The 20,708-nt window shown below is 44.0% G+C and overlaps 1 protein-coding gene across 14 annotated transcripts in view; it reads left to right on the top strand.

Annotated features, from left to right (window-relative positions):
* Positions 1–20,708, top strand: part of Plekha7 (pleckstrin homology domain containing A7) — a 208,628-nt gene that overhangs the window by 111,097 nt on the left and 76,823 nt on the right. For 12 of the 14 annotated variants that reach the window (XM_074042350.1, XM_074042298.1, XM_074042269.1 and 9 more), the window contains 3 exons: positions 8,345–8,428; positions 19,427–19,538; positions 20,305–20,409. In XM_074042350.1, coding sequence (XP_073898451.1) covers positions 8,345–8,428; positions 19,427–19,538; positions 20,305–20,409 — 301 coding nt within the window. The other 2 variants (XM_074042348.1, XM_074042283.1) reach the window with 2 other exon arrangements.

Below are 20,708 nucleotides of genomic sequence, written 5' to 3'. Positions count from 1 at the left end.
AGAGAATGGGAGTTTTTGATGGTTTGGAGGGCCTGCAGTTCAGTCAAAAACAATGCGATTTGATTGGAATAAATAAGATAAAAGTATCAGTAACTACACCTCTCTGATGTTATTACAAAAAAAATACTGTGTTAGTAGGGGAGATCTGGGAGGATGACTGTTCTGTCTCTGTTTCTTTGTGTTTCAGTTACGGACAGTGTTGTTGAATTTCAGGCTGGGGCTCTGTGGAGGGCAGTAGTTTGAGATGATCCTCAGCATCTCAAAATGTTACAGCTGCATGGAAGATCCTTTCAGCCCCTGGCCCAGCCCTCTCATTTTGCAGTTGAGGAACCTGACTCATTTAAGAGCTGACCAGAAGTATGAAACTGGGTGTTCTGAGGTTGAACATGTTTCTCCTGAAGCTTTGAAACTTCTATAGAATGTGTGTCCCTGGCCCAGCCCAGCCTTCTGGGGAGGCAGTTTCTCTTGAACTGCACTTTCTAAACCATGGGACTTGACCCTATGAGGGACAAAGTGTGGCTGAAGGAAAGCGACACTTTGCTTGGTAGGCGAGTTCTCTAAATAGAAATTAAGCAGAAGACTGGGGTTTGTGCCTTAATGTAAAGGGAAGAAAGTGTGTTCTTGAGCCTCTGTCCTGTCATGGGCTAATAATGGCTGGAGTTGCAACATGAACAAAGGCAAAACAACTCTGAGTACAGTTCTAGATCTAGCAAAAGAAAAACACCTATAGGTCGAGGTGCCTCCTGGAGGCCGAGCACATTATCAGTATTCGTTCTTTGTAATGACCTTGCAGGCTTGGAATTACCTCCTTTTTTAAAACAGATAAACTTAGCAAAGTCTCTAACTCATTCAAGGTCATGTACTGTAAGTCTGTGACAGAGCTGTGATTTCAACTCCAAGTCTGAGTGACTCTGGTCTTCTTGGGGCGTATGTAGGTTTCATGTGGCTTTTCCACCTGGGGAGTCTAACTGCCTCAGTTTACAGATGAGGAAATCGGGGCTGAGAGAGGTTGAGTAGTTGCTCAGGCCATGGAGCTGGTTGGTCACAACAAAGCTGATACTTGGCTCCTATTACATTGCTTCTCTGCCAGCTTCCTTTAAGAAAAACAAAAAGGAGAAAGACTCTGCATTTGATTTCCTCATTCTATCAGGAGTTTAGCTTTCATCTTTTCATGGGTGTTGAGATCCTGTGAAGCCAAAATTAAAACACTCTATTCACCAAATAGCAATCCTAAGTGTGGGGGCTCCTTGTGGGATGTCAGAGGCAGACAGTTTTCAGTGTGGGTTACTGTGTCAGAAGAGGTACTTCATAGTACAAGTTGGTCACTGAGTGGATCTGAAAAAATCTTTGCAGAACCTGTGAAACAAAGCTTTTCAAATCACACTGGAAGATCAGTCTCTTCACTCTAGAGTGTAGATTATACGGTGCTCAGCATTGGGACTCCCTTATGTCCTGCTCTCTCTCTGCCTGATTCTTTTGGCACCTTTGGGCAAGAAGGGCAGTTACTGACTGCCCCTCGAGTGGTGGCACTAGGGTTTGACTGGATTTCCCAGTTGAGGCCTAGTTTGGTGTGAGCCAGATGTGTTTAGTGTGGAGTGGGTAGGCCCTGCATTGGTCTTCTCCCTGCTCCCCAAGGATGGTGGGGCGTGTCCTAGGATCCTCTATCAGGGCCTGTGAGCTTTACCTCTCTACTCTCTGGGGCTCTGATGTGTTGAGCATCTGAAATCGGCAAACAAGATGGATGCTGCACAGCTTCATTCCAAAAGTGACCCGTGCTTGTGCCCAGACTATTGAGATGTAGGAATTTGGTTGCCTGTTGCATGGGCACTCCTGTGCTGCAGGAGACACATGAGAAATACATAAGCAACTGCTCACAGCCCTCCAGGAACCTAGGACTGGAAGGAGGGATGAAAGGAGAACAAACATGTAAAGTGATTAGAGAGTAATGCAAGAAACTGTACAATCAGTCCCAAATTGTAGGCTTCACACCAAACACTTTTTAGTTCACAAAAGAGAGATAGAGGTGATGTTTATATTATCCCTCTGTGTGTTCTAATCACTAGAAATTTCCTCTGGGGTGTTCACATTTCTTTCCGTGATTCTCTCTGTTGAGTGCATTAACCTTCATTTGCAGGGATGGGGGAGAGTTGTGGGAGAACTCACCTCTCCAAATTATATTTAACACAGCTCAGGAGGGCCAGTGCTATTCATGGCACACTGATGTTTCTTCCTCTGCAGTAGGAGGCAAGTGCATTCTGATGGATGTTGGCCAATAACTCTTTGCCTCTTGGTTACCTGAATTCAGATTTCTGCAGGGTTAGCTAGCTCATATGGAGGCATAGCCTCATTTTAAGGTAGGAGTCTCCTTAGTCTTTGCTCATACATCCATTCAGTAAATACTTTTGAACACCTTCTGGGTGCCAGGCACTGTTACAGGCTGATACAGTAGTGAAAAGACAGGCAAGGTCCTTGTTCTCATGGAATTCACATGCTAGTCAGGGAGATCAACAGTAATCACACATACACATAAGTGAGAAAAATAACAGCTGGTAATAACTAAAATAGGGTGATGTGAAGTGACTGCTGGGTGGGGCTCTGAGATGGTTCTAACCCTGCTGAGGTCTGAATGACAAGGAACCAGCTATGAGAGCATGGGAGGAAGTAAATTCAGGCTGAGAGCACAGCTAGCATAAAGGATGTCAAGTCAGAAATAGCTTGGTGCTCAAGGAACAGCAAGGTGGCTCCATGGCTTGGGGCAGGGTGGGCAAGGAGAGGAATGGTACACGATGAAGCTGGAATGAGGCAGGGGTCAAGTCATCTGGGGTTTTGTAAGCCAAGGTAAGGAGCTTATTTTTCCTCTATGTGTGATGTGGCACTATTGCAGGGTTTAAAGGAGAATGACATGGTCTCACTTATCTTTTAAAAGATCCACTGGGCTTCCAATGAAGGTGCAGAGGCTGAGGTAGAACAGAAGGAGCAGTTAGGAGCTATTGCAGCATCTAATCAACAGACAAACAGGGTACCAGCTGTAGAGATGGAGCACAGTGGATGAGTAGAGAGCATGTTTTGTGAAATGAAGCAATAGGAACTTGTATGTGTATGTGGAAGTTAAGGTAAAAAAAAGGAACAGAGGATGATGGCAAGGTTTTGGGATAGTGGTTCTGTAACTGGAAATAGGGAAGTCTGGAGAAGTATAGAGTTTGTGGGGAAGGAGACTCATTCTATTTTTGCTCTGATACTCATTGCCGTAGTCAAGTCACTGTCAGGTTCAACAAATATTGACTGCCTTCTCTATGACAAGTATTGTATAGACTCTTTCATATATGCTACCTTTTTAACCTCACAATAACTTTTTGGAGGAATGTTTTTATCCCCTATTTGCAAATGGAAGAATTGAGCCTCTCTGAAATGAGGTGGCTTGCTTGGTTTGAACCCAGATCTTCTGGCCCCAGAACTCTGGATTGACCTTGTTGCTAAGGGAAAATGTTAAAGGAGGCAGATTAGTGCTGATTTGATAGCTTTTACTTGGGGGAAAGGATGGGGACCATGCATTGGTTCATCAAGTCCTAATTCTGCTGCTTCTGGAAGAAGGCATGTCAGAGAAATGTCTGTGTGCAGTGAGCTGATGTAAATCTTGACGCTTTCAAAATAGCACACACTTGAAAGACCATTTCAGTAAGGTTCTCAGCCTCCTTAGAAACACAGCATTAACGACAGTGACACTTTGCACTAAATGAGCAATTTTGTAAAAGTGTTAATAAACCAAAAGGAGCTTAGGGAATGTTGAGGCAATGTGAAGAAATACTTTCAACTCTTGATTGCTACCTCTTTATTGAGAAGCCTAAATAAGAGCTGAAGAAGAGGAAGAAGCAATTTCTTGTGTTCTTGGACTTTGCATTTCCAGTTTTGAGCCCTAACTAGGAGTATTACTAGGTTACCCAGAATCGTCAAGTTTGTTGAGACACTGGGATTTAGGACTGCCTGGAGGCAGTGCTGAATGTGATTTCAGCCTGCAGGGTGACTTTCGCAGTGTGTGGGAGCCACACTGAGCAGCCAGAAGGTTTAGGGAGGGCGTGCATTGGTGAGCACGCCAGTGAGAAGATCCTTGATAGAGGCCCTCTTCAGACTTTTAGGCTCTATACTTTGCTTTCATTTTCAACTGTTTCTTCTCTTTTTACCTTGGGTCAGATAAAAGCCAGTGCTGACAGAGCAGATTTGTCACACTTTCAGCATACCAGTTCCACCACTGTCAAAAAACCACCCTTATCAGGGTGCTTTGACCTCAGCTGTTGAACATCATTCATAGTTCTGGAGCTTTTTGCAAACCTACCCCCCACCCCTAAAAAATTGCCATGCTAAGTAATTGGAACCTTTATGCTTAACTAACCAGAGTCACTGCTCACATTAGAGTTAAAATTTGTATGAATGAAAAATTAATCTTGCAGAAATGTTGTAAGAAACTGTAAGGCCCATTTACATTTTGACTAGCACTGTCTGGGGTTGTAGGTGCACTTCTATGTTGAGCTCAAGTTTGTCTGCTGGTTCTTCCTGGTCTACTTTATTCTATTATCAAGTCTCTTGTGTTTGCTGTCAGACTTGGGTTAGGGCTTAACCCAATCCTTCTACAGGGCTTGTGAAAGCATGCTTATTTATCTGGATTTACCCTTGGCCTGCCTTTTATGATGATAATCCTTCCCTAACATCTTCTATCCATGCTTCCTGGTGCTCCTTCAGGTGAGACTGGCTGACATGCCTATTTGAGAGGCTGCTTCTGGGAAGAAGAATGGAATTTGACAATGAAGGCTAGATTGTGTTTTACTTCATTTGCCAAATTGCTTTCTCAGTAGCCTGAAGAGAAACAGAAGGTCTTGTATGGAAGAGAAAGAGTTTCTGTGCTCCCTTGAAACCAAGTACCTGGCTCTCAGCCAGGCCATGTCTGTACCAAGGAACAAGGTAGCAAGTCAGGTTTAAGAGCAGGTATTTCAGGAGATGTGTCTGTGCCTGCTAAATCCTTCTTGAGACAGAGGATAGGACATAAGATTCTTCATGGGTTTCAGAATCAGGAAATGAAACTGACTATGGGGCATTTGAGGGGTCAGGAACACATGTAAAGCAGAGGACTTGCAATCTCCAAATGGGTTTAATAGGCAACCTTTGTTTGGTGAGTGTGAGCCTAAAGGAGTGGAAAGAGGTTGAAGGGGGTGTATGTAGTAAACCCAGGAGTTGACTGTGGCTATGGGCAAATTATCTACCCATTGTGGCACTTACTTTTCTTACTTGTGGTCTGGTGATGATCTATAATCTGCCCTACTGAATATTTGGGGATGTGGAGTATAATAATAGCCCAGGGTCCTAACTCATGGTCTCTTGTTCCAAAATTGCTGAACTAGAAGCTCTTCCATTAGCAGGCTGGGTGCATTTGATAAAAAATGAGCAAATTTTAAAGACCTCAATATTCAGGAGGCAGTACTGTGGTTTATCTCTTTTCTCAATGGAAGACTGTTGTCTTTTTCCCCCCTCCCCTCTCCACCTCTCCCCTCTACTCTCTTTTCTTTAAATTTAGTGTTCCTATAACATTCTATAAATTAGAACCTCATTTTCCTTATGTATATCATGGGAATAAAAATATCTGTCCTGCCTGTCTCAGTGTGTAGTTGGGAGGGTCCAATAGGATGATGAATGTCAGAGCTTAAAGCTTCTTGTAAATGCAGGAGATAGTGGTGATAGTTCTGTAACATTTGGCATAGAGGGCAGCATTCATATTATGGAAGGAAGTTTGGGGAGCAGCCTCTAGCTCTTTTTTTTTTTTGTCAACTTTTCAAAATTATCTTCCTTCTAATTTGTTAGAAAGCAAAATTTGACTTAGTGGCTACGCCTCACAGCTCAGAATTCATGTACCCAAGACTCTGGGCTTATTTAAGCTGGTGTAAGTTAGGGGTAGGGAGCCCAGCAGTTGCTGTTAGAGTTACACAGAGTCTGTGAAAAGGTGCTTGCTGGCTGCTGGATCTGCTCCAGGCACATAGAAGATTTGCTCTGTGCCTTCAACTACCAGAGATTCACCAACTGAGGACCAAAGGCTACTTGGGGGAGTACTGAGTGCCACACAAATATTGTCATTCAGGTATAAAGGAAAAAGAGAGAGATATAGGGAGAGGGAGTAGTGGTGAGTGGTGCTGTTTTTCTGATGCCTTGTCTTCAGGCCTTTCTGATCATGGGCAGGAAGCGCCCACCCCCATAGATTCAGAAGGGAAGGGGACAGCAGCTTATCATGCAAAAAGTATAGAATTTACAAATAGAGGACCTAGATTCATGTTCCAGTCTTATCATTTATCAGTAAAGTTATCTAGTGCAACTCAATTTCTCTGAGCTCAGTTTTCTCATTCATAAAATGAAGTTAATGGTGTAAATGACTAAGATGCATAAGAAAATGTCTTGTAGACTATAAAGCCCCTTAGAGGTAATAGTGAATAGAGGTGTTATACTTTATTGTTACTTCTGTTATAAGCAGGGCAAGTTAGAGTTTGCATTTTCAAGTTGCTTGCTGAGTGGAGATGGGTGCAAATAAAGCCTAATCCTTGCACGTGATGCAAGGATTTCTGGAACAGGTGTTAAAGAGGCCCGCTTCTCATCCTTATCTCAGATCTCAAATGTTCATACTCCAGCTCTGCTTTTTTTGGGAAGACCAGACTCCTGCCTGCCAGATGAAGTCATAGGATTCTGTGGCTTGCCTGGGAGCAGGAGCCAGGAACTAGAGGTTGGCTGTGACTGGGATGGGTGAGGGTGCAGTAAGGGTGTTGCACAGTGGCAGACCAGGGAGTAGCCTGGCCTGATGGCTCTGCCTGCTTCACATTTGGCTTAATAAGACCCAAGCTGCTCTAATCTTCAGGGCCCAGCTTACCCCAAACACCAGGACAGAGTAAGGAAAACTTTGTAGGCCTCGAGAGTTTTTCTTTTTTAACCTAATCTCCAGAGAGACTCAGGGCTTAATTTAGAGATGGGGCTAATATCTTAACATTACCAAACTGAGGTGATCTGTTGAGTCTGACAGTGAAAGGAGCTTGCTTGAGGAAATGACCATGCCTTTTGACTCAGTAACTTTACCTTTGGGACTTTAACTTAAGGAAATCATTTGACTTGCAGGAAAATTCTATGTTCAAAGATGTATTGATTTTAGTTGTGGGGGGGCAAGCATTTAAAATATCCAGCATTAGAAAAAGGTAAATCTCAAGTGTAAGCACTACAGGGTAGACACTCTTTTGTTCCCTCTGTACCTCTAGCACCCACAGCAGTGCCTACATGCAAACATGCAGTGGCAGTTTTTGAACAGTTATATAAAAAAATATATACTAGTTCAGCCATTTCAACTGAAAAAATCTTAATAGAGTAGGATATTTTCTACATTAATAAGATGTGAAAAAACATTCTATATATATATATATTTACATATATATGTAAATATATATACTAAAAATCACAATTTTCTTAGTAGAATGGAAAAAAGAAGTTTAAATGGAAAAGATATCCAGATGGTGACAACAAGGGTGACTTTTTTTTTCTTTCCAAATTTTGTAAAATTTTGAAAATGACTGTGATTTTATATGGGATTTTTTTCAATAAATCCTTCTTTTTAAAAAAGGAGATTATTTATGAAACAAACCAGCAGCCTCAGAGATAGCTCCTCCATCTTCGGAAAGAACCAGGCAGTCTTTGTCAACAACAAAACACCTACACACTTTGGTGGTGTCTGTCAGCTTGGCATGGAAGCTGATCCCTCTGAACTTCAAAAGGTTGATAGAAACTCCACAGTGTTGAAATTGTCTGGGGTCATGTTGCAGAAACATATCCATATGTTTATTATTCCATCTTTGAACCGAAGACATTTTGTAATAGGGAGAAGAATTTTAAGAAGATAGAATTGGCTGGGTGGGTGGTTAATTCTTAGAATTCTTTCTCTGGTTCACAGTTTAGGGAAGTTGTTGAAAGTGTTGTCTGCTCGCCTTCATTCTTGTTTTAGCTCATGCTGTCTTACAGTAATTTTTTTATTCAACGTCTCAGTGTATTGGAGTAAGCACTTCATGAAATGTCTCCCTAAGATACTGTGTTTCCTCAAGCCTTAGAATTAAAATCTCCGCCTTCTAGATGGGCTTTGGCACCAAGCTGGGAATTCTTGGTTTTGTGACGTTGCTGAGTTCTGATCAATGTGTCTCAGAGGGAAGATCTACTTTTCTTACCCTATGAGGAATCTTTTATGGCCAGAGGTCCCCAGATATTACCGACCTGTTGATACTCCTGCTTTCCTTCTCATTCACATGAATTCTCATTCCTCATCTCTCTCTCTCTCTAGCCATAACCAGCAGACCACAGCATTCAGGCATCCTGTGACTGGGCAGTTTTCTCCAGAAAATAGTGAATTCATTCTTCAAGAAGAGTAAGTATTTTTAAACATTCTCCTTATCCAGGCAGGGATTGGGAGATTGAAGGCATTTAGTCAAAACAAAGCTTTCTGGACTATTTTCTCTGTCATGTAGATGAGCTTGGAGTGGGTTGGTTGATTCAAAGTGACGTAGAAGAATAATTTTCCTTCTCAATCTCCAGACTTCTTTCAGTGGGAGAGGAGTGGATAGAGAGATGTGCTGTTCTTGGTACAGACACAGCCCCTTAAAGTTTCCTTTCCCCTGATGCCCATCATTTAACACATTAGCTGTGTTCTGACTAGACCCTTCACCTTGTGCGAAAGTACTTAAATACAGCCTCTGACCGAGTGGAACCAGCCTCAAGTAAGGGTTCAAAGCCAGGGTCGAGAAGACAGGAAGCTGGTGAGACCCACCATCCATGAACATTTTGAGCCCTTTCTATTCTTTTTCTAATGTGGGAACTTTCCTATTCCATGGCTCCATTTCAGCCAGGCCTCTGGCATGCTCACAGGTGGGTTCTGCCCTCAGAGCATGTCTACTTAAAAATTCAGGAGCAGCCCAAGCAGGTTGTACTCTTTTCTCAAAACTGAAGGCTGGAAATGCTCACAAGTGTCTCTGCTCCCTTGTGCTCATCTGAGACAGTTCTGTCTGAAGAAATATTTGTTTAAGAAGTAAATGGATATTAGCATTAAGCTTTCTTTAAGTTATTTTTCCTCTGCTCAGGCACTCAGACCAAATATGATCTTAAAATAAAATATCTGTATTTATATTTTTATAGCATTCCCTTGCCCCCCAATATTTACCCATTTGAGCATTTTATTGTGGAAAACTTTAAACATACAAAAGTAAAGAGATAGGGTAATAAATCCAAGGCACTCAAATTTTTATTTCATCTATACCTTCCCCATTCACTCCCTGAATTATTTTAGAGCAAATACAAAAACATATCATTTCCTCTAGATGGTATTTGTAGCTTAGAATCATTATTCCTACAGAACTTTTAAAATTAGAAATCTATAATTGTGACAATACTGATGTTCCTTGTATGTTTATTCTACTGGAGGCTTTTCATGCATATTTCTTTTAATGCAGTAATCTTGAGATGCAGACCATCATCACAATTTTAGAGATGAAGATATTGAGACTTAAAGAAGTCAAGTCACTTGCTCGAAGTTTCATTACTAGGAGAGTCAGGATGTCACCCATGATAGTTGGGCTTCAAGGTCTATGCTGCCTTTGAATGGTGTATTTCTTTAGTCAAACCCAACTTCTGCCCTGGTCAGAGGCAGCTTACTAAGTTATTTTGGTGCTGGTAGTACATGGGACATGACAACCAGACTCTGGGGCTAGGGGTGTGACTTTAATAGTTCATGTTGAGCATCTTTAATCTGAAATGCTCCAAAATCCAAAACATTTTGAGTGCTGTGTTGGCACTCAGAAAGGGTTTCAGATTTTGGATTTTTGGATTAGTGATGTTACACTGGTAACGTCTATGGAAATACTCCAAATTCTGAAAAACTCTGAAATCTGAAACTCTGAAATCTTCTGGTCCCAACCATTTTGGATAAAGGATACTCAGCCTGTAGTTGAAAGTAGGTTAAGATTGTCTTCCCGCCTACATTGAGAAAGAACTGCTTGTCAAGACACAGCCAATGTGAATTCCCCAAATTCCAGCTCAGAATGAGTTTGTTTACAGAATCCTGAAGGTCAGAAGCTCCTAGAAATTCATTCAGTCATTCCCTCCCCTTCAAGACAAAAATTTACCTGTCATCATAGGTCTGGATAGAGGATCCATCAGAGCCCTTAGTGTGGAAAGTTACCAGCTTCAATAAGAGCTGATAGAGGTCTGAGATGCAGGTCAACTGTAGAATGCCTAGCATGCAAGGAGCCCTGAGTTCTATACCCAGCACTAAAAAAACTGCTAGAGATGACACACCCTTCTCTCATTTCTAACAGAAGACTATCCCCTGGCCACTTCTGGGAAGTAGTAGTGTTGGTTTTTTCCTCCTACTCAAAATGTCTCTGTAATAATCTCAGCTCCATCTTGTTTTCAAGGAAAAGATCTTTCTTTTTTTCCAAGGCCATTTCTTGAATGTCATGAAGGTACCTGCTTATCACAGAGTGGGTGGTACAGTGTAGCCAGACATTGTCCTTCAATGGATACAATGTGCTTTAGACATTGAGAGGAAGAGAGGATTCCTAGGAACTGATGAAATGACACCTCCACTACTTATTCATAAATACCTACCGAGTGCCTGCACTATGTCAGGGGCTGTGATAGACTCTGCAGCAAAAGCAACATGGTCCTGTCATCAAGGAGTTTACTATTAATTGATCAAAGGAGACTCTAACCTGGCTAAGGACTGTGGAAGCCCCATCCCCATCCTCAGAAGGACTGTGGTTTCAGTTAAGACCTGTCTAGTTAAGGAGAACAACCTGGGCAAAGATCTAGAGGAGAGGAGGGTAGAGTGTGGAGGATCTGCACCAGTTGAGCTAGGATGATAAATGAAGAGCACTAGGTGGATTCTGAAGGTACTTGGGAGGTGAAATTGACAGGACCTGGTGATTGATTGACAGTGATGAGAATGAAAGAGAGGAGGGCAGACTTTCTTAGAGTCTAGCCCTAAGCTGGAAGAAGGTGGTGGTGGCAGGGGGTGTCTCAAGACAGGAAGATAAGTATACATGCACACATGTGTGAATCATGCATAGCTCAGGGAAGTGTTGCCAGTCTTGATAGGGTCAAAAGGCAAGAAGACTGACTTGTGGAGGTTTATGAAGGGAAGCATAGAGATAAGGTTGGAGAGGAAGGCTGCAGCCAGTTATCTAAAGTGTTTCTGCCTAAAATACACCCAGATCTACCTCCTGGTAAGGCATGATTTCCCTTCACATAAACTATTTTTTAAAGTATGCAAATGAATGAGCTGCTGTTTTGTTCCTTTGTAGGGACTTTATTTTATTGTGTAGAGTGTTAGGTGGTGAGGAAAACAGGCTGGATGCCCATTGGTGTCCTCACACATCAACTATCAGACTCATCTTGGATAGAAAAGGAAAAGTGGCTCTTTTCTTTTCCTTCTCCAAAGAATGTCTGTAAAGGCCAAATTCCAGAGAGTTATAACCACATCAACTCCTCTCCCCAGAGCCCCCACTCCAGCTTCTTTGTGCTTGTCCTTCTGAAGCAGCGTTCTCAAAGTGTGGTATCTGAACCAATGTCACCTGGTCACTTATTAGAGATGCAGATAAAAAATAAAAGCTCTTCAGGTGATTCTGCTGCAGGTAGAAGATTATGGGCCACTGATTTAGACAGTGTGCTCAACTTCTCAGCTCTCCTAAGTTACTCCCAGGTTCTTCTGTTTACCCATAAGTGTCCTCCAGATCCCCATCATTCTCTAGGCTGTGGTGAGAGTAGAGTTTAGTTAGGTAATCTTCCCTTCTCCATGGTGACTTTTCTTAGGACATTACTAGTATGAGCAGATATATCTCCCTTACTGTTGGCAGGAAGGGCTCACCTGAGCTGTTTGGAATAAGTAGTGCATGGCCACCCAAAGACCATTTGCCTCTTACAGATTAGAGGCATAGAGAAGAGAACATGAAAGCCCATAACCTGATGGGTGCAGACGGCATGAGCTCTGAGTGTTCCAGTTCCTGCATCATTAATACAGAATCCTTCAGGATAGACTGGAGTCTGCTACAGTAACAACAAAACCCAAAATCTTAGTGATTTAAAACAAGAAAGATTTATTACTTTGTCTCCATGTCCATCACAGGTCACCTGAGAGACTGCCATCTTTATTGAGGGAGGCTTCATTTCTGTGCTTTTACAGTTGCCAAAGGCAAGAAAAAGGAAACTGTATGGGTTATGCACTAGCTCTTCCACTTATCTTTTGTTGGGTAAAGCAAGTCCCTGGGCTACTTCTAACTTCAAGAGGAGCAGGGATGTGCAAATCTACCATGTACCAGGGAAAAGAATGAGATGGATTTTTTGGACAACACTAATTGATTACCCTTAACAACCCACAGTTCAGACTGATCAGTGGAAGCAGGACCCTTTGGGTCTGCCACTAACAAGCTGCGTTTGTTTCATGACTAGAATGCTTGTTTTCTCATTTCACCTTTTCTGTCGTGCTACTTAGTTCCTAAGGGGGCCAGGCATCAGTCAATAGGTCCTATAGCCTGTACACAGCTAATAAGTGGCAGATTGAGGATTTGAATCCAGGAAGTCTAGCCCTAGATGTCATGGTTCTACATAACATGCTGTAGTGCTTGGGGGGAAATCCTTGTACTCAACGTGCCAACTGAGTAGGCTACTGCTATATAGAGATTTTAATTGCAGTTGTATTTGATCTGCAATAACTTCATGTTTGCTTGAACAATGCCAAGCTTCCTCAGTTGTCTCTTCTGCAGAAAGTGTTCTCAAGCCTTTTATTATAGAACCTCAGTTCCAGTGATTGGATTATTTGTGCTCCTCCTCTTAAGCCTCTTTTCTGATTCTCAGTGACTCTCTTGAATTGTAAGCTTGAAGCCAAACCCTTCAGGGCTACAGGGGCCACACAAGGGCTACAAGGAGCTCAGAAAGGAGTCATCCTTAGATTGGGACGTCACAGCTGCAGTTTTGGTGTTGGGTTCTCATGCACAGGAGAATTTTCTCCTTGGCAGCCCCTGACAAACGCCTCTGCAGCTCTCAGGAAGAGGAGAGAAGCATTCCTGAGCAGTGACGCCGGCAGCTGACTGACAGCAGGCTGTGTACACTGATCCCCAGGCTCTGTCAAGCATTTCATGTTGAAGTGGGACCTAGGGTTGAGAGAGAGTATGCGCTAGCTTTGGAAGTTCAGAAGTTCACTGTTGTGCTGAGAGTCCAGCTGCAAAGCATGCAAGATTGCCTTGGAGCATCTTAACCAGGAGAATACTCTTGACTGGCGTTCCTTCCTGGCGACCCAGTAAGTTTAGCTTGTGTCTTCATTGGGGTCTGAGCAGCCCTTCATTTTCTTACTGGATTATTTAAGAAAGAAACACAGGCTGGAATTGCCAGAAATGTGAGTGGTGTTTGGGGATAGCACTTAAAATATACGATCTTGCTGCAGGTAGAGTTATCTTCCTCACGTTTGACCTCTGTGCTGAAGGATTGCCTTACAGGTTGCAGGGCAAGGTCTCAAGGCTGGTGTAGATTCTGGGCCTGGGGGTGGGGTAGTTCCTGGCTGCTAGAAGATGGCTGGCATCTCCTTCTGCAGCTACAAGTTGCAAAAGCTGGCAGTGAGAGATTAGGAGCAAGTGAACATGGGAGGGGGATGCTTCTGAGCTTCCAAAGGAGTCCTTCCTGCTGCTTATCTGGTGGGCTCTGGACTATTGAGGCTGGTGGGTCGCTATCAGTAGCTGATAGAGCCAGTACTTTGTCTTTAGACACTGACAGTCTTCGGCTAGCTTTGCCTGTTGCATTTGGTTGCCATGGCAGCAGAAAAAAATGGGGAGAAATGGAAACACCTGGCAAGCAGATGCAGAAACTTGACTCTTCGGTTTTCCTCCCTGGATTTGAAGATGACATTTGTGACAGTCACAGGTAGGGAAAGAGACGGTGATGGGGCCCTTAATTTATTCAAACACCTAGTGTTGGCTTTTGATGTGGGTCTTTCTAAGGGCATTGGCATTGGGAATGCTGTCATTGCATTCGCATCTGCTGGGTGAAATGCTGCAGTGGTGGCTTTGCTGTGTGTGGAAAGGAAGTTGTTTGTTGGAATGAGTGATTTTGTTTCTGCTGTGACTTCCCTTATCCTCCTCTTTTACTTCTCCCTAATCTGATCAATGCTGGGATATTCACTAGGAAATGCCATTGTCTGATGGGAACAGTGGTTGCTTGGTAAGACCAAGAAGAGCAGACAGGCTGGGAGAGGGCTCACCAAAGGCACAGACTAGAATTGGAGCACCTGAGACACAGTGCAAAGCACAGGGGGAAGGAGCAGTAGAGGTCCAGGCTTGGTTCTCCTCCTGTGCAGATAGAGATTGGACAGTGGACGAGACTGACGCAAGGCTGGACACGGAGTGGTGGCTCATGGCAGGTTCAGGGCAGTACTGATTTGGAGAGTAGACATGCCATGTTTGGAGCTACCGTTGGAACTGGGGTAGGATAAAGATCTGGAGCCTGTGTTTAAGAGGAATTGAGGAGGGGATTGGGGAAGGAACATTGTAAGCTATAGTTGAGTAGTGAGGCTACAGTTGATGAATGAAAACCAGTGTCAGACTGCCTCCCTCAGGGTGTTAGGAGTTTACAGTGTGCGTTGGCGGTCTGTCTACGTCTCTTTCTCTGGGAAGAGCAGTGTAGAGGTGTCTCTGTCTATTTGGGACAAGAACTGTCTTTTTCCCTCATTTTCACTGTACATTGCTTTTCTCAAACTTAGTTAAGGGTGTATGCTCCTTAAAATATGCGCAGGTGTTTGTGAACATGACTTCTTCTCATGACCCCTTTTCTGAAATCAGTAAGTTAGCTGAGCTTTCTGCGTACAGAGTCCTTGAGGACGGAGCATGAATGTGGGGGCACATATTTCCAAGAATTAATGAGGTTCAGGTGTTATTTAATGAGGTCTTTTCAGTAAGCAGTCCTGTTTGCCCATCACTTTCGAATGTCCTCCATAAACTTGATGACTCTCGGCATTATTCTAAAAGAGAAGTGTACTCCACAGTTTCTAAACTAACAACAGCAATTTTTTAAAAAGTCCAGATAAGGCATATATAGGAATCTTAATAAGAAATGCTTATTGTTTAGAAGCTAATTGTTGGCCTCTTTCTGGAGAGAAGTGCCTTGAAAATAAAAATAAATTATAAGTGGGATTTAAATTCTTGGGTCTCCACTGGTAACAGTCACAAATAATGTTTTTCATTTCATGCAGTGTGTCTGATTTTCAAAATGTCATTTCAGTCCACAAGTTGCCTTGTGAGGTGAGAGGTAGTTTTCACCCCATTTTGCAAAGTGGAAATTGAGGCCCAGAGGAACTGAGGTGATTTGTGTAGGCATTAGTATGCTTCAAAGCTTGACTGAGATCCAGTTACCTGGGCTTTTGTTCTTTCTACCACCCTAGAATCCCCTTGGTTTGGGGGTTGGCCTTAGGAACAAATGCCTACATGTCATGGGGTGATCTCTCTGTGACAGAGCCCAGGTTTTAGAGTCTAGCTGCTGTCTTGGGGAAGTTATTAATTTCTCTGGGGCTTAGTTTCCTCATCTACAAAATGGGGGTGGTAAAACTAACTTTGCAGGCCTAATACAAGGCAGACACATAGTAGGTACTTGATAAGTCCAGTCCACTCCCTTTGCTTGCTTGACCTTGTGTACCTGCTCCTGAGGGTTGGTGATTCCTGGCTTGGTGACCTGCCTTTTATAATACATAGGGTTGGGAAAGGTCTTGTCATCATCTCACTCCAGTGCTTCAGTTCATAGCATTATGAGAAGCAGCTAAAGCTCCTCTTTAACAGACCAACCCAAAAAATGGCTCTGTGTTTATAACCTCCCTTCCTTGCTACATCTATCAGTATTATAGACATTTGGTCTTGGATATGCAGGAAGCAGAAGCAGCTCCTTTTATGGACAGGGAAATTGAGGCAGCGAGAAGGTTACTTTCTGTCCAGGCTCTCCTGACACATCCTTGGCAGAGTTTGGAGTAGAATCAAGTCACTTTCTAACTGGGCTTCTCCTGGCTGATATTGTCTAGTCTTCATTTCTTTTATTTGTTTCCAATGGGAGTTAGTTGAGCTAAGACTCTAGCTCACTGTTTTGAACTTCGGCCCACACCCCTCCAGCAAAATAATCAGCATTCAAGTAGCTTAAGCCAAGAAAAGGGAGGTCTTTGTTTAAACCATCCCACTGTACTTTGGGAATCCAGACAGCACAGAAACCTGGCAAGCAGGCTTTTAAATTAATAGATTTATTTAATGACACCAAGAAGCTGCATGTACGGGTTTTTTGGTCTTCTCTCCCTGAGATCTGCATGACTCAGTGTGCCTGAGGGCATGCTGTGGGAAATGTATGCCTTTTTCTCAGGGACACCGGCTCTTCTCTGTGCAGGGGGATGTTCTAGGTGAGATTGTCAATTGAGTACACTCAGGCTGAGGACTCAGGATAAACCATTGTCTGACCAGCCAGTTTCTTCAGTGGGTAACATGCCTATAAGATGAAACTGGCAAATGTACCAGAATGCCCCATCCAGCTTAGTGATGTCCCTTTCACTGTTGTCTGTTCAGGAAGCCTCACATAGGCACCATGGATATTGATTGTTCAAACTGTTGGGTAAAACACCCAAGGCAGCCCAATTTTTCAGCCAAGTGAGAAAATTGTTTTGAGATTTTTTTTTGATATCCCCATTTTTGGTACCAATACCAATTTAGATAACTTGTAGTTATTTCCAGAGTCATACTCACTCTTAGAGGACCTGAGAGAGCATGACCCATGTTCAGGAGATCAGAGGAATATTCCCTGAAGGTAGAACTTGTTTCTTGGACAGGTGCACTTTGTGTGTGTACCTTGTTCTTTCAAAGAACCAGGTCAGGGACCACCAGGTTAATAGTTGAGTCTGTTGCTTGAGTTGGGAGCTATTCCTTCCCATGGTGCGGGAGTTGGGTGATAAAGGAAGACATGCTCCATGTTTGTAGTGACAACATAGTCACCTTTCTCTGGGCAGACTTAGGGTGTTCTTTCCTCTCTACGTATGCCCCTCACTGATGCCCAATGTTGTGGCCACAGCCAGTCTTTCTCTAGCCAAAAATCTGGTCACAGCTGGCTCCCCAGGTAGTAGTCATATCCTTTTTCCTCAGTACCTAAGCTGGCAAGCTGGTCATCTTTCTTCTTGCACTATTGGCTGGGAGAGCTCCCCCATTCAGCCAGCATCCCAGAGCTAGTACAGGGAGGTAACAGATGTTAGAATGTGTGTGTGTTGTGGGGCAGTGGGGGTGGGGGGTAGCTAAAATTAGAACTCAAAACTGTAAGGTGCAAAAAATGGCAAAAGCGTCCATTGTTAAGGATTTCACAGGCCAGTTACAAATCCAGACAGTCTTTTCTTTGTCCTACAGAGAAGGAATGAAATATCTGTTGATGGAAAGTGAAGCAGTCATTTGAAATGATGTGGGTGATTTCAGGGTAGCAGGATTCTGGGTGACATTTTCCCCTCTTTTCAGCTTTTCTTATATTTCCCAAATATTCTATAATAAGTTCCTTAAAGTATCTTAAGTAAGAACAAATTAAACTTGGTAAAATCCCAGGCAAACCTCTTCCGTTGTTGGACCTTGTGTTCTGACTTTCAGATAAGAGGTACAGCCACCCTAACCAAGGCAAACTGAGAGCTCCTCTTCTTGTCTCCCGCTCTGGAAATCTGAAGTTGGGCATTACCAGGTTTTCAGAGGATGCTTTGGGCATAGTTCTGCCTGGAGGCAGGGGGTAGACAAAGCAGCCTCTCAGAGCCCCTTCCCACTACACATAGCCTGTGCCAACAGGGAGCGGCTGAGTATGGTGACATTCTGCCTCAGAGTGGGGAGTTGTAACAAAAGTCTGGCTGGGACGGAGGCCTGGGGCGGGGAATCTGGAGTGAGTGCCTGGGCTGATAAGGAGCCAGTGATCTTTCTGCTCCATGGGACACACACCTCCAGCTGCCAAGCATCCACATTGCCGGCGCCTTGGAAAGGTGGTGCTTTCTACAGTGGCCCTGCTGCTGGCAGTGCTCAGGACGTGCAGTGGCCATGCAGCTTCTGCAGAGAACTTTCCCCCTGGTGCAGGGTTGTGGTGGCTGTGGTTCAGGACACTGGAAAGATCACTGTTCTTTGAACAGCAGTGGCCTTTGAAGAGAGCGTCATATCTCCATGGTGGAGACTACCATTTCTCCTATCACATCTCTTTAAGTGAGCCTGGTAAAAGACAGCCAAAGTGCTTTTTCCTCAGCTGTGTCCAGCTGGATCCTTCAGCTCTGTCTCCTCAGGATCCTGATCCAGTCCTCCAAAGAAGATTTTCTCCATTGTTCAGTCAGAGATCCTGAATTTAGTATACTCTGCCTGGCGTCCAGCTGCATGAATCCTGTTGCCCACTGGAGTAGTGGACGAAACCCAGCCAGAGAATGCTGAGGCTTGCACTCCAAGGAAAGCTTGCTGGTCCTGGAGTTGGCAGGATCTTACAATCAGGCATCAAGTTGTTCAAGGATAAGTATTGAATTTGTGTGGAGGCATTTGTCACTGTTGATTTGAAAGACTGGCAAATGCAGGGTCTCTGTGGAGGCAGGTGAGAAGGAGGATCTCCATTATCTCTTTAATGTGGTACCAAGATGTTCCCAGAATTCTAGCCCTCCAGGGTTAGCTTCTCCAGGGGAAGGTCCATGCCACTGTGATGCTGATGGGGAAGCACCAGGGATCTTCACTGGCACCTGAAACCTACTTCATTTCTTCCCACTCTCCAGGCATGGCACAAGGGGTTAATATCTCCAATGGCTCTATTTTGGGGCAAATGGAGTGTTCCCAGAATAGGACTCTTTGTTGAGTAGTCTATTTTGGGAGGCAATCCCCACTGGCATTTATGTAAGCATTCTCTGTATGTGGGGGTGTAGATGTGTGCGCAAGTGATTTCTTGTTACTAATTATAAACAGCTTCTTTTGGGAGTCAGGGAAATGGAGGTGTGTGTGCTCATAAGCATGTGGATTGCTCTTTCCTGCTGTAAAGAGTGGTGCATGCCCATCCGTGGGGCAGTCGTCACACCGGAGTAGGAGAGTGACTTGGGAGCACCTTAGGACAACAGGTGGGAATGACCATCTCAATTCCTCTGTGGAGTGTCTGGAGTTGTACCCATCTGTCATCCCTTTGGTTCCCTGAAGCACCAGAGCAGGCTGGACATTGTGGCCCACTGGCTGCAGTCTGGAGTCAGGTGATCTCCAAAAGATTGGGTCTTGGTTGTTCTAAGTTCAAGCAACCAGTTCCAACCTGGAACAGATCTCAGACTCCACTTCCTACTCTGCAACTTGGCTCTTTCTCACTGGATTCCCCCTACATCTCCTGACAGGCCAAACCCACCTATGTCGAAGCAAGAGAGAAACCAAAGACCATCCAGCATGGTCAGTGAAACATCCACGGCTGGTACCACGTCCACTCTGGAGGCCAAGCCTGTACCCAAGGTGAGCTCCTGGCTACTGGTTCTTCCTTCTCTGCTTTTATTATTTGCCAAGCTTCTTTGTAACAGAAGCCCATTTGATCATCACTATAGTTTTGGGAGGGAGACATAAGAAAATGCTCTCCACAAATGATAGATCAGGAAGAGGTGATCAAGAGGGGTTATGGCCTTTGTCCAAGGAAATAGAAAATTGCTGATAGATCAGGACTGATCTCTGGTTCCTTGAATGCATTCTTCACTTTTCTGGCATGTGTCAAGAAGGCCACACCTCTGTTCTCATGTGAGTGTGTATTAAAGTCTGGCTATATTTGGTAATAGATTGGCTTGAGGATGGGTACTCTCCAGAAGTTCTGTACTCAAGCTATGGGAACACTAAGGAACAAGGAAAAGAACCAGCATTGCAGAAAGGGGGAAAGTGCTGAGAGGTGAACCCAGATAGGAGGAGAAAATATTGGGAAATTGACATGTATGAGCAAAAAGTAGCTTTGCTCCAGGAAGCCCACAGGCTGTATTAGAACCAACAGCTGCTGTTGAAAGTTGATTGAAAAATCCCTTTGTTTTTTTTTTTTTTCCCGTGACCCAGCTGGGAGGCTTGCCAGGTCCTGGTCTCACTTTTAATTAGAACACAGTGGCCGTGTGCGTGCCTATTCCATCTCGTTGCTGTTTTGGTCAAAGGGTTCTGCCACGAACCCTCGTAACATACAAGTGGTTTTTTGTGTCTCCCTAAACCCCCTGCTGCTAGAATTTAAGTCTGTTTCTTTTTTTCCTAGATAATCAAGTCCAGCAATAAAGTCCACAGCTTTGGGAAGAGGGACCAGGCCATTCGGAGGAACCTCAATGTTCCAGTAGTGGTGAGGGGCTGGCTGCACAAACAGGTGAGAAAGGAGAGGTGAAGGGCTGGCTCTTGCTGGTTTCTTTCATCTCTGCTACCAGGAAGCTGAGACTAGTCAGAGAAGCGTTCTGTTCCTGACTTTGTGTGGGACAAGTAGATTTTGCCCTCTGTGCTGAGTGATTTGCTGTTCGTTTTCATGAGTTAACTGTCTGCTCAGGGGTTAAAGCTTATCTCCCAAAACCCACTTGACCACATTGGCCCCTGGTGCCATTGGCTGCTCTGAAGCCCAAGCTATAATGCATGTAGTCACCCTGAATCCAGCCTCGCTCTTCATCCTCTGCC

This window comes from Castor canadensis, chromosome 1 (genome assembly GCF_047511655.1).
Source record: "Castor canadensis chromosome 1, mCasCan1.hap1v2, whole genome shotgun sequence".
Taxonomy (NCBI): Eukaryota; Metazoa; Chordata; class Mammalia; order Rodentia; family Castoridae; genus Castor; species Castor canadensis.
This window is presented reverse-complemented; position numbering and strand designations above follow the sequence as displayed.